We start from the raw sequence: 17,890 nt of genomic DNA, 5'->3' as shown, positions 1-17,890 counted from the left end.
GGACCATTTTCTCCATCATTTCTCGCAAGTAAGCCATTCTTCCTTTGTCCCGACACGTTACAGTGGCATCTGTAATATCCGGAAGCATTTCGCTTTCCATACATTGGCGACCTCCACTATTGATTTGAAAAAAAACGTTGTTTTTTATTATTTTCACTATATTACAAATGTCAGTTGTGCATTTTGCAGTTTTGTTCCAGCCTTATATTTTCATTTTAAGGCATTAGAATAAACAGAAAGTTGCCAACCGTAACCACGATGCTCAGATCTCTGACGTGTAAAAAAAAAAAAAAAAAAAAAACATCGCTGATAAAGAGAATTGGCACATTTTGGTCAGCTCCCCACTGGCCGAGGGCGGCCTGTCAATCACACGCCGCTGTCCCGCAAGAGCGGCTCGATGTCGTCGGCGTGGCCGGGAGGCGTGGCGGGGGGGCCGGCGGCGGGCAGGCCCGCGCTGCCGGGCCTGCCGTCCGAGCACGTCCGGATGGCGGCGGCGGCCGGCGCCCGCTCCTCGATGAAGGCGGCCACAATCAGCGCCAGGACCACGGCGCAGGCGCCAAACAGGAAGGGGGGCCCCGGAACGCTGGACTTCTGCAGACGCAGCAAAATCTTTGCATTTGTCAACATCGTCTGCCAATCGACCAATTTGGCCACTTGATGGCCTTTCGGATTCCTCGATTGGCCGGAGGTATGTATGCGAGCGCTACGTGTGTCGCACGTCTGGTCCGTGCACGCGTACCTTAATGTGTTGCGCGTCCCGTTCTTCTGCAGTCTGCACGTCGCTGAGCTCCACATTGAAGAGGAAGAAGATGAATCCGTAGAGAGCGGGGCCCAAACCGTTGCACAGACCCCGGATGCCTGTGATCATGCCCTGGACCACGCCTGTGCAAACACGCATGTAGGTTACAAACACACACACACATATACCCCCTAACCCACGCCACAGAGACCTTGCCGGTCCGGGGCGGCGCTGTGCGAGACCAACGCCGAGACGGCCGGGAAAGTGATGGAGGACATGGCGGCCACTGTGCCCGCCGCCCACATCATCCTGGAAGATGAAAAGGTCTGGCACGGTTTCCACGGCGACACTGCAACATGGCGGACCCATTCCCCAAATGACTCACCAGGGCTCTGAGCCAAATGCGTACCAGGCCAGCTGCAGGAGCTGGAAGGTCAGACCCAGCAAAACCGTCTTCTTGTTGCCCAACGTACGCATCAGCACGCCCAGGAGAAGCGTCTTCAACACGCACACGCACACACACGCACAGACTTGCGGTTGCCTTTCAACTTGCGCTTCCAACAACGTGAACGGGGGGGGGGGGGACACACCTGCGCAATGATGGACAAGATGCCCACCATGGCGATGAAGGCGGCGATGGCAGCGGGGGAAAAGTCGATGACCTGCAAAGGTGCGTTACTCGTGAGAAGCGCACGTCGTCCTCGTGTTTTGTGGAGTAGCGCGTGCGTCTTTGGACCTGTCTGAGGTAGAGGAAGAAGCTGGAGTACTGGCCGGCCTCCGGCAGGTACGACAGGAAGACGGCCACGCAGATGAGCATGACGGTGGAGTCTTTGCCCACGCGGCGCAGCGACTAGACAAAGAACAACGGCAGCTCCCCGTCAAGGTCCCGCAAGGAGAGAGAGAACGCTGCCGCCGCCGCCGCCGCCACCATGACTGCCGCCGACTCACGGCAAAGGGGTCCGCCTGCTCCCAGGAGAGCGGGAAGCCCCAGGTGGCCGGCCGCATCTTGTCGGGCAGCGACTCAGGCACCGCCAAGAAGACGAAGGCGATGTCGGCCACCGAGATCACCGTGGCGATCAGGACCACCAGGCTGTCGCCGTAGCGCGCCGAGAGGTAGGCCCCGATGGCGGGGCTCGTCACCAGGCTGGCGGCGAACGTCGCCGACACCTGAGAGCCGGGCACACGCGTGAGGGTGGGTCCGGGTCCGAGCCCAGGCGGAGGATGCCTTACCAGGCCGTACGCTGTGCTCCTCTGACGCTCGTCGGTGATGTCGGCCACGTAGGCGAAGATGACGGAGAAGGTCACGGCAAAGACTCCCGACACGGCGATCAGGGCAAAGTACCACCTGGGGACACGCAAGGACGACTTTGTCATGCCCATGTGGACGGCTTATTTGGAACCGGGCCTGCCTAGTGGGGTTTTTTCCCCACACTTCCAGCAGTACCTGAAGGCACCGAACTCCAATCACCCATTGGAACCTCAGCTGGCCGCTATATAAGCCGCCTTGGCTCTTTAGTCGTGCGTGCGTGCGTGCGCAGACAAAGCGTAGCCGTGGCCCCGTTTGGTCAAGTCCGGTTTCAAATGGCAACTGGCCAGTCCAAGTGTTTGAGCTGCTTTTTGGCAAGCAGACCTTTGTCTTTGCAGGAGACCTCTTGGCTGCATTTGTCCAAAATCCACCAAACTGCTAAGTTTGAAATCACTTGTTAGCCAAACTGCTAACTTCTGCTAATACTTAGTGTCGAGGGCTTTGAGTTTGTCATGTATTCAATTGCTAGCATGCTAACATGATCTTATGCTTTGAAGGGGAAAATCTGAAGGTTATGGATGTGAATGTTGCGATGCTAATGCTAGCCTATTGCTTGAGATTGATGGTGCCGCAGTATTTTTGGTCCAGGCAGGCAGTGCGGGTGCCTGGCGTTGGAACAGCCGCTCGATCCATTGTTGAAGCCGAGCCCATGATTCGGTAAGAGACTCAGCAGGCCCTTCTCTCCTGCTTCCGCACACGTGGGAAGAACGAGTGACTTTTTGCTGCACCACTGTGGATGGGCTCTTCTCCTTTCTCTCAATGTAGCTCCTCCAGTTGCATGCTAGCACGTTCCATTCAGGAGCGAGGGGGGGGGTCCAAATGTTTTGGGGCAATCGAACGATGCGAGACTCCACTAAGCACGACGTTGCAAATTCCAAGCACCCGCTTGCTTTTTGTTCTACTGGCGCCCGCCGCCACCGCCCGGGGATCAGGCTCCCACATGATGGCCGCGTGAGGATCACGTGACCCTCGGCAGACTGGGCCCGCCGGCCCGGCAAACTCACCGGGGGCTGATCCTCATGAAGGGGATGGGCGCACACGTGAAGAACACCGTCATCAGGAGGAAACGCTTCCTGCCCCAGACGTCGGACAGGGCGCCGATCACGGGAGCCGACAGGAATGAGAGAAAGCCCTGAGGTAGGCACAAATACTTGCATCAACGAACGCACGCACGCACGAATTCATCTCGGCAAACCGGACCAGCGCTCACTTTGACACCTTGCACCAGTCCGTTCATGAGGAACGTGTGCTGCGGGAAGGTTTCATGAAGAACCTGAAAGCATAAGCGCCAGCAGCAACATCGCGTTACCACCATAGCCTAGCCTAGCCTCGACGCTGCCACGAGTAGGCGAGTGTCTCACAGTCAGCATGGGCGTGGTCAGCAGTCCCCAGGCAAAGAACTCCAAGAAGATGACAATGACGGCGTGCGTCACCTTGGCTCGGCCTCGCCCGTGCTGCCACCCGAAAAACAAGACAAATCCTTTCACTTCCTCCCCATTGTTGTGACCCACTCCCCATTGACATCTATCATCTCTCCTGGTTTCCCTTTCGTGCCTTGTAATAGCCGCGAGAGAAGCTCTGGCACATTGTGGGGTGGGACAATTTTTGTTTTCGCTACTAGCAGTCTATGGGCGGTCAGTTCAACGCGCTTCCAACACAAAGAGAATCGTTTAAAACAATCACAGGACCTTCTGCGAGCGACATGCCAACGCACCGAACAAAACGCCGGAAGCGGAAAGCATCAATAGTTGCGATGTTTTCACACCTTTTGGGAAGAACAACAGTGCAGCAGCGGCCCTGTCCACACGTAGCAACAACCTGAGTAATTGACGCCGAATCACTGTTTTGTTTTCTTTGTTTTTAAACCTCCTTGAAAAACGTTAATAAACACAAGATGGGGGGGGGGGGGTCTCACTGAGCTGGAGTTTTGCCGAATAGGTCCCAACCAGCCCCGAATGCAGCAATAGGTATGCCGAATCAATAGGAGAGCTCTCGTCACGACAATGACGTATGTGGTTAGCTTCACCTTGCGCAACTTTACAATGACGTAAGAAGAAAAAAAAACTTTGCTATGACGTCACCGACGGCGGAAAAGACAGGAAGTTGGTTTGTTTACATTGTTGGCGTCCCAAATGTGTCAAAGATGCTCGCAGGTCGCCATTTGACGCAAACGAGAGAGGAAACCCTCAACTTGATATCTTTTCCTGGAGTCTGCTTGATTAGCCGCCATTGTTGCTGGCGCCCGCCCGCCGACATAAAGGTTAGCCGTCGAAATTGAGCTAAAGGGTTTACCGAGCTCCGGACCAGCATGACGTCGATATGGTTCGACTCGTCGGCAGCGACCTTGCCCGCGATCATCTCACATGTTGGAGCATCGCCGCCTCGGGGTGTTCGCGTCTCTTCCAGCGTGTCAGCTCGTCGGAGGTTTGGCGTGGCGTGCCGTCCGTTCCATCAACCAATCGCTGCCCCTACCGACCGAATGCAGCGTGCCGCCGGAAGTGCGGTGCCAGTGGCCCCGCGAGACTCGGCTTGAGCTAATCACGCGGTGAGGCTTAACGCCGACCACGCTAGGAAGAATTACGATCAACTTTCCTTGTGTGACTTAACAATACAAGACGACGTTGATACGACGCTCTCGCTCCCGCCAGCCTGTCAGACGTTAGCCGTCGCGTCATCACGAGCAGCAAAACGAACGCCATCTCCAACTGGTCCCAGATCAGCCCGTGCTGTTTGTTGCCGGAGCGGCCGGGCACACCGAAATCACCAGCGTCGAGAAAGAAAATCGAATCCATATTTTGAAATGGTCTTTATTTTGTTCTCTTATGATTTTGTAATAAATGGCAACGTCAGTAAGGCGAGCGAAAGCAACATGTTTTGAGGGTGTCCAAAGATACGCCTGTTTCAATGTTTAGTTGCGAACGTGAAACCGTGTCTTTTGAATGCGATCATACCCACGAAAATGGCTTACTCAACACAAAATAAGGAGTTTCTATTGAAAGCAATATGACATTTTCCACGTGTGCCACAAAAGCGCTCCGTTTTCAAACAGGCTTTTAAGTGAACCGCTTGTCGCTTGAGGGTCCGCTCTGCTCTGCTCTGCTCTGCTCTGCTCTGCTTCGGAGGCGCTGAACGGCGTCGCACACAAGTCCTCGCCACCGCCAACGCGAGTTTGCTTCTGAAGGCGTTCTTTTGTTTACATTCACACGGCGAGGGGGTCAAAGGAGCAATTTCCCATGGCTTCTACCGCCGCTTTGCTCTCGACCGCGGTGGATTACTACAACGACGAAGAGGAGCTCGACAGCGTTGACGACGACGACGAGCGCAGCTTTCGAGGGAGAGACTCCGAAGAAGGTAAAAAAGAGAACGGACTGACATACTGAGAGGAAAACAAACAGCAACGACAACGGCACCCTTCTCTGTCTCGCTCGCCAGGATCACACGCTTTGCCCCATTTGCTGCTCAACTATTGCCCCCTCTACTCCGATTCATGGTTTAAGCAATGCCGATGACGGTGTGTTTGGAAATGTATCGGACGGCGGGGTTCCTGTCGAGGTGTAGCGCCATCAGCTGGCTTATGCTAACAGTCGGGTATGCCTTTCATTTCTAATTGTGGTGATTAGGCCAAGGTGGCTAGCTAACCTTGTTGCATAACATCGCGTCCGCCCGCGTGTCTTGTTTTAATTCTGTCTCTTGATCACATAACAATTGCTCAATGATCCGTGAAGTCAAACTCAAGTAGGCGTTAGCGGTTAGCTCCACAACCGGCTAGTAGAGTACAACCCCCCCCCCTCCCCTCCCCACGCAGCTATATACACACACACTCACTCACTACCCACTTACACCACAACACTCATTGATTCCAAAGAGACGCGAGGACATTGCGGTGAAAAGCAAAATAAAGAAACAGGACGACGTCAAGGACGATGAGCGCCAAGCCAGGTTCGCTCTCAGAACTTCATGCACGCACGCACGCACACACACTTTGGGTGGCCCGTCGAGCCGCTTTCGTGTTGAAATGGAAATGCTATGCCACCCCCACAGCCGTCCTTAAAACAGCTGACCGACCGAGCTAACTCGAGCTAGCACTACGAAGCACTACGAGCTCGTGTCATCTTCAGGCGTCATTAAAATGTCGTGTAAAGCGAGTGCAAAATTGTTTTGTCGAACTTGACTGATATCAGTTGGCTTTCGTAGACAGACAAGCGAACAAGAAAAAGCCGGCCGGCCGGCCGACCGACCGACCGACCGACCGACCGGCCGGCCTGCCTCTCGTTGCTTGCGGCAAAAACAGGGAGCTTCCTTGTCACTTGCCATTTCAAATGACGGCCGAACCGAGCCGCAAACCCCCTCGTTCCGTGACTGGACTCCCGTTTGGTTTCGAGTGCCAGGCGCAAGCCTTCTTGTCTGCAGACATGAAAGTAACGATTGATTCTTCTGCACAAGGGGTGTCGAATGAATCTGAATTTGGCCGTGGTTGAATTTGGCGCTCAAGCTTGCAGGGGAAGAAAAAAAAAGCCAAGATTGCCGGCCGTGGCTTGTTAAAACACATACGAAGGACAGCACAGTTAAGTGGCATTTGTAGCACGTGTCAAAATAGCATCGGAGCTAACGTAAATTTCCAGCCATTGTCAAGGCTTAGCTTCGGGACAACCATCTGGTTTTTGCGCTCAATTCCTAGCAATTAGTCCGCTGCGAGCCGCCTTCACAAGATTCCCCCCTCTTCTTCTCCTCTTGTCGACGTCCGTCGCAGACACAGAAGACGCCAGCGAAACGGACCTCGCCAAGCACGACGAAGACGACTATGTGGAAATCAAAGAGCAGTACGTCTTGGGCCGGAGCTCCTGGCAAGGTGTTTGCGTTGGACGGGTTAGAGGTCCTCCCTCACCTGCTGTGTGTGTGTGTCTCTGTGTGTCCGTCCGTCTGTCCATCCATCCTCTACAGAATGTATCAGGACAAGTTGGCTTCTCTGAAAAGACAACTGCAGCAATTGCAAGAAGGTGCTTGTTCGTCCAGCCTCTTTTAAATGTTGATTACTAACTGAAGCAGACAAAACCACTGCTAAAAAAAAAAACTCACCTATCCTTTTTTTTTTTTTTTTTTTTTCTTTTGCAGGCACTTTGCAGGAGTATCAGAAGAGAATGAAGAAGTTAGATCAGCAATACAAAGAGAGGCTGCGCAATGCAGGTGAGCCACGAGCCGTTCCGAGGGAGGCCTCCTCGCTGATTCTCCCTTTTGTTTTCAATGTACCTTGGCCATCCACTACCAAAAAATACTCTAGTATCCAGTTGTATATTTTCCAAATTCGACAGCCTTAAAATGCCACCCACACACTTAAGCACAGGTGTCAAACTCCCGGGCTTGGAGTCAACTCCGGCCCCTGACATAATTTCATGCGGCCCGTGAGGGAGAATCACCTGCGCCGACTTCACATTTCTTGCAAATTGTCTTGACTTTTAACAACACCGAGCTGAGATATTGGGAGATTTTTTTTCTTCTTTTTTTTGGGGGGGTCATGACAACGACGTTGCTGTTTTGTGCTTTGCAGATCTCTTTCTGCAGCTGGAGGTGAGTTTGCCCGCTCATAGGTCAAGGCCCGCCGTGTTGTACCCCGTGGTGACCCACCCGCATGGCGTTCAGACGGACCAGGTGGAGCGAAACTACATCAAAGAGAAGGAGGCGGCCGTGAAGGAGTTTGATGACAAGAAGGTGGAGCTGAAGGAGAACCTCGTCGCCGAGCTGGAGGAGAAGAAGAAGTTGATTGAGAACGAGAAGTTAACCATGGAGCTGACTGGCGGTGAGGTGAAGATTTCCACCTGGTCTTTGCAGCATTTCATCTTCTTCTCCTCATTCAGATTCCATGGAGGTCAAGCCTATCATGACGCGCAAGCTGAGGAGAAGACCCAACGACCCCGTGCCCATTCCGGACAAGAGACGCAAGCCGGCGCCTGATATCCTTTGCCTGCCTCGTGCGGCGGACTCGCGCCACTACCGTTAGCCTTTTTTCACCTCGGCTCAGCTCACCTTAACTGTCGCCACCGCAGCTCAATTATTTGCTCACAGACGACCAGATCATGGAAGATCTCCGAACATTGAATAAGGTGGTCGTCATCCCCGAGCTACGTAACCCTTTTGGCCTTTGGCCTTCATAGCTCAACGTCTCGCCGCCGTTTTTGTCTTGCAGCTCAAGTCGCCGAAACGAGCAGGTACGGGCCGACTCGCAGCGTGACCCGCGTCAGCTTGGGCAGCAGTGGGCAATTTTCACTTGAAACCATTTTGATACCAGTAGAAAGCCCAAATCTCCACGAGTGAGCCACCCACCCCATTGCATCTCTCTCTCTCTCTCTCTCGCTCTCTCGCTCGCTCTCTCTCTCTCTCTCGCTCTCTCGCTCTCTGCCATGCAGCGTCGCCGTCGTCTCCGGTGCGCATGCCCTCGGCGCCTGCCGAGTACCCGGCGCAGCGCTTCGAGGCTCGCATCGAGGACGGCAAACTGTACTACGACAAAAGATGGTGAGTCCGCTGCCCGGAACTTCCCCCGGAGGCTCAACAGTCTTTGCGTTTGCTTTCCCCAGGTACCACAAGAGCCAGGCCATCTACCTGGAGTCCAAAGACAACACCAAGATCAGTTGTGTCATCAGCTCAGTGGCCACCAATGAGGTGGGTGCTCCCTTCTATTCCCCCCCCCCAAAAAAAATAAAAAATTAAGCTCATGTGTATTTTTGTGGTCGTGTGTAGATTTGGGTGAGGAAGACCAGCGACAGCACAAAGATGAGGATCTACCTTGGACAGCTGCAGAGGGGAGCCTTCGTCATCCGGCGGAGGTCGGCAGCTTGAAAAGAGCCCCCCCCAACCAAGTGTTAATTGTACATTCGCCCAAACAAACGTTGGTTGTGTTTATGTAGGCCGTCCGTCCGATTTTTATTCCCTTTTGACAAATAAACGAGCTCAAGCCAAGCAGCGTTTTCGTCATTGAAGGCTTAGGGTTGTTCGGGGATTTTTCCATTCAATTGCAATGGCGTCAACTTTTTTTAGTCGATTTTTTTTCAAATCAAAAAATGTCAAATGTTTTTACACCTTTTAAGAGCATCAATTGAGAACTATATTTTGATGGCATTTTTTTGGGAATTCATTTTGATGCTGTAAAAAGGGGAAAAATTGTCGAAACAAAACAACGGCCTGAAATGATCAAAAATACATTCAAACCCTGAAAGAACCTGTTACGAGAAAACGAATGTTTTTAAAAATCCTAGAGGGAATTCTTGCTAGAAATTGTAGTAGTAGTAAAGAGAAAAAACTCAAAAGAAAAATGATGCTAAAATACAACACAACTTTATTTCACATGAGCTGCAACTGTCACAAGGCACCTTAAACATCTCGTATTCAAAAAAACTGTACTGGCCAAATCGTGGCGCTGTAGGTGCGGAGCTGCGGGCAAGTGGGGGTCCAGTGTATTGGGCACCATCTACCCATCCATCCATCCATCCATGCATGCATCCATTCATGAAATGGGCGTGCGTCACCCGCCAAGATGAGCAAAGCTTCTTGTGGAGGTGGAAAAGGCAGCGTGCGTGCGTGCGTGCGTGCGTGCGTGCGTGCGTGCGTGCGTGCGTGCGTGCGTGGCGCGGTCATTTGGGCGCGCTGACTTGATGGTCTTGACATGGTCTTCTATTCTGGCCAGCGTGACTCATTTCCGCCAAAGGGCCAACGTTGTCAAAACCAGCTTGTTGCCCGCATGGCTGATCTGAGAACGGCGTCGAAGGGGATGGGAGGGTGAGCGCAAGTGGGCCAAGTTGACGGCCAAGGCGTTCTCGGCGAGGTTCGAGGGCTTTGGAGAACGCCTGCTGGTTGGGCTGGGGTGGTGTGGGTGGAGCGGAGCCCCTATAAAAATGGCGCAGCCAACGGGGCTGGCCATTGGCTCCTCCTTTTTGTAGGCTTCTCCGGACTTGGATGGCCATGCGCCCGCAACCGCTCGACAAGTCGCCGAACTTCTCTTGACTTGCATCGGACATGTCGGAGGGAGACTTTTACGCCGTGGGCGGGCGCCAGAGGTTTCCGCGCGACCCTTTCGGAGACGCGATGACCTCGCGCTTCCTGGCGGAGGACGACTTCGGCATGCCGCCCTTCCCGGACGACCTGTCCATGGACTGGCCAGACTGGGCCAGGCCGGGCCGGCTGGGCTCCCGCCTGGGCGGCGGAGGCGGCGGCGGCTTGCGGGCGGCCTTCCCCGAACGCCGCCGGCCCCAGTCCGGGCCGTCGCTCTTCGAGCCCTCGTCCGCCGCCGCCGCCGCCGCCGCCGCCACTGCCGCCCAGGCGGGGGACCCGTGGAAAGTGTGCGTGAACGTGCACAGCTTCAAGTCGCACGAGCTCAACATCAAAACCAGGGAGGGATTCGTCGAAGTGTCAGGTGAGCAACATCTTAGTCTGTAGTTGTTGCTTTTGCTGGAGTTTGGCCACGCCTTTCTCGTCAAAGTGCACCATCGCTGCGCTGCGTCATCATCTGTCTACAAGTGTATTCTTTTTGTCTTTCTTTTTTTTTTTTGAACATTCGCTCTCATCGGTAACCATTTGAAGAAAAACAAATCGTGCCTTATATTGACCTTTTGGGAAGTTATACAAACGACGAAAGAAGTCATTTTAGGGAAATGTCCCATTTATTTTTGCCATCATCAGTTACAGTTTTGCCTTTTGACTTTCCAGATTGTCATACATTTTCTCGTTCTCACAACATATTGTCATTTTCGCTCATTTGTCGGACTTGCCATTTCATTGAATGAATATTTTGTGTGAGTGTGGTTCCACGGGCCTGCCTGCGGCGGGCTGGCACCACGTGAGATGACCCATTGCAAGCTGGCATTGTTTTGCACCACTACAATTTCGCAACCGGTGACAGCCAGCATGTCGGCTCGCCGGATGACTTCTCGGTGGCGGCGGTGACTGCATGTCCAGCGTTCTCTTCGGCCGGAACTCGGACACCTGTTGCGTTGCATTCCTCGAGCGTTGCTGTCGCTCCCCCGGCGGCGAGCCGGATTTAGCTCCGAGCCGAGTCGAGTCGGACAAACAGCCCGCTGCCATCAAAGCGCCGGACAGAATGTTCCGGAAGTTACCAGTTGTTGACGTTACGCTCATGGAGTTCAGGCGCACGGCGGTTAGAAATGGGCAAAGTTCAATGCTTTGGCTAATTCCAGGGACCGCGTCATATCCAAGGCCCGCCCCCTTCCATGATTGTGCGAGCGGCCGGCTGGGTCAGTCCGCAGCTGTCGCTTGGGGGGGGGTGAGGGGGGGTGGAGCGCATGGCGGCCGGCAGCCCGCTTAGAAACGGAAGGCCCGATCGGTCCTGATCGATCGGAGCAGCATCGGTCAGGAAACCTCGGCCTAGTCTGTGATTCTACTTGATTCGGGTCAAGTCGTGCCTGAAAAGAAAGTCAGCCATTTTGTCTTGCCAGGGCTCCTGGCAAAACAAAACAAAATACGAACCCCATCCTGAAATTTGCACCTTCAGTGTTCTGTGTTCTCTGAGCACTGCGCTTGTCTTTTTCCCCGCAGGAAAACATGAAGAGAAGCAGGAGGAGGGCGGCATCGTCACCAAGAATTTCACCAAGAAGATCCAGTGAGTCGCGATTTGTGTGGGCGCATGGCGTCAAACACGTGCAGCTGAGTAGCGCGCGCATAAGACCAAACAAACAAGCAAACAAACAAACAAGCAAACAAACAAACAAACAAACAGCTATGTGTCAATAGGGCCTGCGTGGACGGGCTGCTAAAATTCCCCTTTGTCACCCGTAGCAGCGTCAACAAACGACTTTCAACCGCGCAATTGTTGACTTTTGTCCCCAAGTGGCTCGCCTGAGGTGCAATGCGCACAATGCGCACGTCGCATCGCGGCCGACGCTGGAACCCGCGTTGGCACGTTGGCCTTGCCAAGTGAGAAACGGCTCATTGTGCCATTTGGCTTTCAAGCCGAGGCGCGTACAAAGCGTTGGCCCGCCCGCCCGCCCGCCCGCCCGCTCGCTCGCGTGGAGAAAATGAAAAGAAATCGAGCAAAGACAGCAAACAAATTGTTGCGCCATGTTCCATGCGCTCTGTTCGGCTTGGCGGTCAAGCCCATCTCAGGGAAGATTCATCCAGCCTCAGCTGTCGCTTGGATGGCCCCCAATTCGCGACTATAAATAGGCGAGTGAGGTGATGTTCCCAGCGGAGCGTCTGGCGCCCCTTTCTCCGTCCTCTCCTCTCCACTCCTCTGCTCTCCTCACTCTCGTCTCGGCCGTGATGGCCTTATTTGGCAAAACCTTTTGCGCGGATCTCCCGCTCTAACTTTTTCAAGCCCGTTTTGGGAATGCGAACAACTTTGTCGCCATACAATCAGAGGGCCGGCCGCCAGGTGCTCAAGTTTGGAGTTGATGAGAAACAAAGTCCATTTTAGAAGGACAACAACGTTTTGCCATGTTTCCGTGCTAAGCTCAAGCGCGTTTTGTGTGTGTGCGCCCCCACACCCACACAGGATCCCGACGGACGTGGACCCCCTGACGGTGTTCGCCTCGCTCTCGCCCGAGGGCGTGCTCATCATCGAAGCGCGCCAGACGCCGCCCTACTCCCTCTTCAGCGACAACGCGCCGGCTGAGGAGGACGCAGACTCGGCCCTTAAGCTCCAGGAGGCGTCGGTGCACTAACGCCAAATTGACGCACCCCGCGCGACCGTCTTCACCTTCAGCCGATTTGAGCGTATATAGCAGATTTTTGTTGTTGTTTTTTTAATGTTGTTTGCATGCGATGATAAACGTGTGAGGTCCCGGTGGTGCGCAATACCGGGCATGACATCACGCAACGGATGAAGTCACACGTGATTGCGCCATATCGTGACATCACGCAACAGATGAAGTCACACGTGGTCGCGCAATAGCGTAACGTATCTCTTGACGCGCTGATCAGGGGCAGCTTTTCAACCCAAACGAGAACTTTGTAGATTTTGGTTGTCGTTTGACCGGCGCTCCACCCAAGCAGTCGGACACGTTGGCAAATCGTCATGAATGCTCTCTGTTCACATTATACATATATATTTTTTTTTCAATAAAAGTGGATGCATTAAAAGTATACTCGAGGTATCGGCCATCATTATCGCCCGGTACTGAAAAGGAAAATAGAGCGTGAAGAAGCCACGCCCAGAATCGAGCAGGAAGTCAGCACACGGGCAGCGCAGGTGAACTTTTTTTTCTTAAGTCATACACATGCACACCGTCATATGTGGGAATCGAACTCATGGTGCCTGCACACAAGACAGGCGCGTGTCGCCATCCCCACAGCGCAGGTGAGTTCATTCCTCCTTCATCTGCCCGCTCGCTCGCTCGCTCGCTCGCTCGCTCCTTTCCCATGCGGCGCAAACGGAACGTAAGGAGCCGTGCTTGATGGCAGTTGCGTTTGAGGAAAGCTTCCTGTTTTCAAGCAAAAGTGCTCTCAAGAAGTCGTCCGTCACGCTTGTCACGTGTGGTGAAAAACCAACACAAACTAAAAGAAGCACATTTGTGGTCTCGCTTTTATGGCCCCAGTGATGCGTGGAAAATGGGTTTTGTTGCGGTCAACTGTAATAGTCGATGTGACCAGCAGAGGTTCCATTGTTTTCACTAATGTGGGAAGTCAGCCATACGGAACGAGGAACACACACTTCCGGTTAATGGCGTTGTGTGAAAAATAAAGTTAGAGCGCAAGCTCGTTGTTTTTGTAGACAAAGTTTAGTCATTGTGAAAGATGAACAACGCACTTTTCCCCTCAACGTGAGCAAGAAGACAAGCGAGGAAACGTGATCACAAAGCTTGCTTGCACGCACATACACACACATTTTTCACATTTTTGTCTGTGAACATGCAAAGTGGCTGGATTGATTGGAATGAATTGTGCTTGAAACATGCAGAGACGTCAAGTGGACATTTATTAGGCCCGCCGCCGGCAGCAACGGCGGGAGGGACATCAGCTTTGGCGCCGGCCTTCACGTGGCCGGCCACTGGCGGTCATCAGTAAAGGCTGTGCATGGGCAGAATGGCGGCCGTGGCGCTCTTCTCCAGCAATTTGTCCCTGAGCCCGGGCGACAGGACCCGGTGCCAGACGTAGCGCGGGTTCTCCACGGGCGGCGGCCCCCGGGCAGGCGGCGCCGGCGGGATCCCGGTGCCGTCCTCCCGGCGTGCCACGCCGTCGGGCTGCAGGGCCACCAGCGTGTTGAAGCACACGCCGTCCGTCTTTCCGTGTTGCCGTCCGTCATGCTGCAGGCTCAACACGCCTAGCGTGTTGACGTTGTGCTCGTAGTACGCCGACGGCACGGCGTCCCGCGCCACCGTGTCGGCCGCCCACGTGACGGCGTGAGTCTTCAAAGCCGCCGCCGTGGGGAGGTGGGGCCGGGGGCCTGCGCGACACGCCATTGACACGCCTCAATGGCGGCAAAAAGGGCTTCCCGATCCGCAGGCGGGGGTGGGGGGGTCTACCTTTGACCAGCAGGAGCCAGACGTTGGAGTCGGCGCTGAAGATTAGCACCAGCCTCTGGACCACGTGGCGGCAGCCGGTGTCCAGAGGAAGAGTGACAGGATGCCAGGCGTCGCGGCGGTACCTGAATGGATGCCGAAACCGGCCCGAGAGAGAGAGAGAGAGAGAGAGAGAGAGAGAGAGAGAGAGAGAGAGAGAGAGAGAGAGAGAGAGAGAGAGAGAGAGTCAAAAGGCGATTATTTAATTATTAAATTATTATTTGAGAATAATTGTCAATTTTTGGCTATGTGAAGCCCTTTGAGACTCTTTGTGATTTAGGGCTATACAAATAAACTTGACTTGACTTGAAAAGGCGACGAGCGCCAGGCCGCGAAGGGTCCGAGGCCAAACGAGTCCAAAAGCACGACGACTCGGAAGCGGGTCCGAGAGCACTTGGCTCGTAAACGCAAGCGGGTCTCACTTGAGCCCCGAGTCGATGAGTCGCAGGATGTCCCGGCCCCTCAGCGGGAGAGGGGCGCGTCGGTCCCACCAGGTGGCCTGGAGAGAGTCCCGATCCGCCGACAGCAAAGTCTTGATGCTCCCACCTGGAAAGGCAGACGGGGGAAAAGGCAAGGCGAGCGTTGGCGGCGCGACTGGGGCGGCGCGACTCGGGACGGCTCACCCGTGATCTCGGCCAGGAAGATAAAGCGGATCCACTGAGGTCCCTGCTCCTGGATCAGCAGCAAGGTGATTGGCCGGCACTCAAAGCCCGCCTCCTCCTTCACCTGCACAGGGAGCTGATTGGCTGGAGCCGGCGCCTGGCTGGCAGTGGCGACGTTTGCACTCGCCTCTCTCCACAGCGCCTCTTGCAGACTCTCGCCGACCTCCACCCTCCCCGCCGGCAGGTACCACTTCTTGTAACAGTCCTGCTTGGCCTCCTGGACCATCAAAATCTCCTCCTGTCGCACACAAACATTTGGGTAACGACGGCGAGGCGAGCGGCGGCGGCGGCGTTGGCCTTTTTGCCGGCGTGCGTCAGCCACCGTGTCGTTGAAGATGACGGCGCACACGATGTAGGTAACGTTGTTCCCGAGCGACGCCGGCTTGCTCTGCTCCAGGCCGACGTCGCACGGCGCCACCTCGCAGCCGAGGCCGCCCAGCAGACGCTCCACCTGCGCCTCCACCTGCTCCGCCGCCATCGCCTCCATGTGACGCACGCCCGACCGCCCGCCCGCCTCACGGGCCTCCCGTCGGCCGCTGCCGCGCGCCTCTGATGGAGAGCAGCGGAGTTGAGCCACGTTGGCAAGCTATTTGTTTTGAATGAAACCTTCCCTGAGCAGTATGTGGTCGTTTGCAAAGCCGCAGAACGCAAAAGTCTCATCATTTTTAGTTCGTTGTGATAAAAAAACAGAATGTAAATATCATAATAAGTTCAATGTTATTCATGTGTATGCAAACAATCATTTCATGAGCGACAACATGTACTCGTCAGTGGCCTTGCCTTCTTTTCTTTCAATCCTCTTACTAGCTGAAGTGCGCGCCGCCGCCGCCGCCGCCGCAAAGGGTCAGCGGACTGAAAAGTCAATCATTACTATCAGATGAGATGATCGGCCGCCGGCAGTTAGCGAACGCAACATTTCAGTAAAGAGTAGAAAGACTTCCACGGACCTGATTTTCCGCCTGATGTCAAATGTGCGGTGTTTTGACATTTGAGACGTCATCACGCTACCGGACGTACATTAGCTTTCACCTTCAAGTTTTACAAAACAACAACTTTTATATGTTCATGTTAGAGAATCGGAGACAAATGTGTGCGTGTGTGTGTAAGAAGGGAAGCGGTGGAAATTTGATATCACGTTGTCTCGACGCACGTCCCCGTCTTTGTTCAGTGAATTCGAAGCGAGTGGCATTTTATTTTGAAAGAAGGAATCAGAAGTACGTACGTGTGCTCTCATTCTCAACACGCTAACTTGGCTAGGCTAACGAGTGAGCTAATGTCGAGAAGGCCGTCTGTCCTTCGGACGCCAACTCAATGACGTCGTCAAACTGCTGACTGACAATCAAGCGGTGAGTTCAAGTAAGTCGTTGCTGTGCCTGACGTCTGTTTTGTTTCTTTCAACAAGTCAATTCGTTTTCTTGAGGCTTTTTGTGATTGCATATACGTGTGTGCGTGCACACGCGCGTCTGACGCCTTCTCCTTCCCGACACTCTTAATTCGTCGCTCATTTGTACTGTATGTTCTTCTCGAACTATATAATGTACAAACAGACGAATAATGTCAACCTGACATCCGCTGATTCGTCATCACGCGATTAGTTTGGCGCTTATTGCTTTTCAGCATGTGTCCCCATGTCATTGAAAAGAAAGCCGAAGCATTGAGCAATGATTCAAACGAATGACTTAAATCTTGTCCAGACTGGCCGTTGACTTGGCAGACTCAGTTACCATGGTTACCCAGTGAGCATCCTCACCGCTTTCTAGCATCCGAAATTGTTTTGTACTTCCTGTCAGCCGGCCGGCCAGCACGCCAGCCAGCCCGAGCTCACCTGGGTCGACTGAGGAAGCGTTCTGGGTCGAAGCTTCGCTGGACATTTGAGACGTTTGCCCTCACGCCCGGTGGCCGCGCGTAGCTTCTGGCGTCTTCCGCAGGCATCGCAGATGGCGCGGCACAGCAAGCTGCAAACTCAGGTCTTGGCCCTGTACCGACAGTTCCTGCGGGCCGGGCGGGACAAGCCGGGCTTCCTGCCCCGCATCCGAGACGAGTTCCGTGAGAACGCCGGCATCAAGAAGACCGACGTGATGCATATCGAGTATTTGTTCCGGCGAGCTCAGCGGCAGCTGGAGCAGCTTAAGGACGTCAACACCAAACAGCTGGGAACCTTCGCCAAAAGCAAAGAGCGCAGCTGACACCCACCGGTGGGTGGGCGGGCTGGCTGGCTATGCCAGAGCCAGCACCTTTGACGTTGCCGACATTTGACGTGCGCAACGTTCAATGCACCACAATCTGCATGTGAACGTACGTACGTCTCCACCGACACGCAACTTGTATATGCGCGACGTCGACATGACGTGACGAAATGAGAATAGACGCGCCGACATCCTGCGTGTTGTGCTTGTTCAGCTGCGTCGTGAGCAGTTTTCCAGACCAACTTCACCACCATCATGTTGTAATGGGACGAATTTTAGATTGTGATGTCACGTGAAAATGGTCACATTAAAACGTGGAATACTGAAGAGGAGCTTTGTTGTTCTCCCTTGTGTTGATTTGTTTTGAATTTTGAAGACAAACTCGTGAAATATTTTTTTCCCAGTTTCTATGTGAGAGTCAAAATCGTACTAACCTTTGACAAATCCAAATCGGATCGAGTTTTGAAAACGTGCTCCACGGCAATCCCTCCCATCAT

The 17,890-nt window shown here is 54.0% G+C and overlaps 5 protein-coding genes and 1 long non-coding RNA gene across 9 annotated transcripts; 3 read left to right on the top strand and 3 right to left on the bottom strand.

Moving 5' to 3' along the window:
• Positions 1–119: 119 nt before the first annotated feature.
• LOC148397261 (solute carrier family 71 member 2-like) lies at positions 120–4,758 on the bottom strand. Its single transcript, XM_088377132.1, has 12 exons — positions 4,338–4,758; positions 3,407–3,499; positions 3,256–3,318; positions 3,050–3,177; positions 1,970–2,084; positions 1,688–1,906; positions 1,476–1,589; positions 1,330–1,401; positions 1,125–1,237; positions 951–1,048; positions 740–882; positions 120–591 (listed from the first exon to the last, which is right to left on the bottom strand). Exons 1-12 carry the CDS (start codon positions 4,401–4,403, stop codon positions 367–369), a joined length of 1,449 nt encoding a protein of 482 aa, XP_088233258.1. The 5' UTR covers positions 4,404–4,758; the 3' UTR covers positions 120–366.
• On the top strand, positions 4,152–8,996 carry suds3 (SDS3 homolog, SIN3A corepressor complex component). Its single transcript, XM_088377146.1, has 12 exons — positions 4,152–5,396; positions 6,796–6,865; positions 6,987–7,042; positions 7,158–7,229; positions 7,591–7,610; positions 7,683–7,839; positions 7,898–7,993; positions 8,082–8,143; positions 8,227–8,248; positions 8,447–8,552; positions 8,615–8,699; positions 8,778–8,996. The coding sequence occupies exons 1-12, from the start codon at positions 5,279–5,281 to the stop codon at positions 8,874–8,876; spliced, it is 963 nt and encodes a 320-aa protein (XP_088233272.1). The 5' UTR covers positions 4,152–5,278; the 3' UTR covers positions 8,877–8,996.
• Positions 8,997–9,944: 948 nt separating this feature from the next.
• On the top strand, positions 9,945–13,130 carry hspb8 (heat shock protein family B (small) member 8). The gene is made up of 3 exons (XM_088377143.1): positions 9,945–10,446; positions 11,586–11,649; positions 12,541–13,130. Exons 1-3 carry the CDS (start codon positions 10,050–10,052, stop codon positions 12,707–12,709), a joined length of 630 nt encoding a protein of 209 aa, XP_088233269.1. The 5' UTR covers positions 9,945–10,049; the 3' UTR covers positions 12,710–13,130.
• On the bottom strand, positions 10,672–12,010 carry LOC148397259 (uncharacterized). The gene is made up of 2 exons (XR_015858752.1): positions 11,517–12,010; positions 10,672–11,452 (listed from the first exon to the last, which is right to left on the bottom strand). It is a non-coding gene; the product is annotated as an uncharacterized LOC148397259 (long non-coding RNA).
• Positions 13,131–13,939: 809 nt separating the features above from the next.
• On the bottom strand, positions 13,940–16,547 carry nudt18 (nudix (nucleoside diphosphate linked moiety X)-type motif 18). 4 transcript variants are annotated; one of them, XM_088377139.1, is made up of 8 exons: positions 16,155–16,226; positions 15,988–16,059; positions 15,530–15,756; positions 15,335–15,445; positions 15,169–15,271; positions 14,968–15,091; positions 14,510–14,631; positions 13,940–14,430 (listed from the first exon to the last, which is right to left on the bottom strand). In XM_088377139.1, exons 3-8 carry the CDS (start codon positions 15,692–15,694, stop codon positions 14,045–14,047), a joined length of 1,011 nt encoding a protein of 336 aa, XP_088233265.1. In that variant the 5' UTR covers positions 15,695–15,756; positions 15,988–16,059; positions 16,155–16,226; the 3' UTR covers positions 13,940–14,044. The 4 variants fall into 4 exon arrangements, with proteins under 4 accessions (XP_088233265.1, XP_088233266.1, XP_088233264.1 ...); XM_088377140.1 differs by lacking the exons at positions 15,988–16,059; positions 16,155–16,226 and adding an exon at positions 16,430–16,547; XM_088377138.1 differs by lacking the exon at positions 15,988–16,059 and having other exon boundaries at positions 16,155–16,313.
• On the top strand, positions 14,716–17,725 carry sdhaf1 (succinate dehydrogenase complex assembly factor 1). The gene is made up of 2 exons (XM_088377145.1): positions 14,716–16,563; positions 16,998–17,725. Exon 2 carries the CDS (start codon positions 17,145–17,147, stop codon positions 17,391–17,393), a length of 249 nt encoding a protein of 82 aa, XP_088233271.1. The 5' UTR covers positions 14,716–16,563; positions 16,998–17,144; the 3' UTR covers positions 17,394–17,725.
• The last annotated feature ends 165 nt before the right edge of the window (positions 17,726–17,890 follow it).

Source organism: Syngnathus floridae, chromosome 5 (genome assembly GCF_059516105.1).
Source record: "Syngnathus floridae isolate MCC-2025c chromosome 5, RoL_Sflo_1.0, whole genome shotgun sequence".
NCBI classification, from domain to species: domain Eukaryota; kingdom Metazoa; phylum Chordata; class Actinopteri; order Syngnathiformes; family Syngnathidae; genus Syngnathus; species Syngnathus floridae.
This window is presented reverse-complemented; position numbering and strand designations above follow the sequence as displayed.

Excerpts from the sequence above, each read along its gene's own strand:
- suds3 (XM_088377146.1), top strand. The coding sequence starts at position 5,279 with ATGGCTTCTACCGCCGCTTTGCTCTCGACCGCGGTGGATTACTACAAC. Across the intron at positions 5,397-6,795 it reads AGGGAGAGACTCCGAAGAAG|ACACAGAAGACGCCAGCGAA; the intron begins GTAAAAAAGAGA and ends CGTCCGTCGCAG. Across the intron at positions 7,840-7,897 it reads AACCATGGAGCTGACTGGCG|ATTCCATGGAGGTCAAGCCT; the intron begins GTGAGGTGAAGA and ends CTCCTCATTCAG.
- sdhaf1 (XM_088377145.1), top strand. The coding sequence starts at position 17,145 with ATGGCGCGGCACAGCAAGCTGCAAACTCAGGTCTTGGCCCTGTACCGA.
- nudt18 (XM_088377140.1), bottom strand. The coding sequence starts at position 15,694 with ATGGAGGCGATGGCGGCGGAGCAGGTGGAGGCGCAGGTGGAGCGTCTG. Across the intron at positions 15,446-15,529 it reads CCGTCATCTTCAACGACACG|GAGGAGATTTTGATGGTCCA; the intron begins GTGGCTGACGCA and ends TGTGTGCGACAG. Across the intron at positions 14,431-14,509 it reads CTGGCTCCTGCTGGTCAAAG|GCCCCCGGCCCCACCTCCCC; the intron begins GTAGACCCCCCC and ends CGTGTCGCGCAG.
- hspb8 (XM_088377143.1), top strand. The coding sequence starts at position 10,050 with ATGTCGGAGGGAGACTTTTACGCCGTGGGCGGGCGCCAGAGGTTTCCG. Across the intron at positions 10,447-11,585 it reads GGGATTCGTCGAAGTGTCAG|GAAAACATGAAGAGAAGCAG; the intron begins GTGAGCAACATC and ends TTTTCCCCGCAG. Across the intron at positions 11,650-12,540 it reads AATTTCACCAAGAAGATCCA|GATCCCGACGGACGTGGACC; the intron begins GTGAGTCGCGAT and ends ACACCCACACAG.
- LOC148397261 (XM_088377132.1), bottom strand. The coding sequence starts at position 4,403 with ATGATCGCGGGCAAGGTCGCTGCCGACGAGTCGAACCATATCGACGTC. Across the intron at positions 3,500-4,337 it reads TCATGCTGGTCCGGAGCTCG|CACGGGCGAGGCCGAGCCAA; the intron begins GTAAACCCTTTA and ends TTCGGGTGGCAG. Across the intron at positions 883-950 it reads CGCCGCCCCGGACCGGCAAG|GCGTGGTCCAGGGCATGATC; the intron begins GTCTCTGTGGCG and ends GTGTTTGCACAG.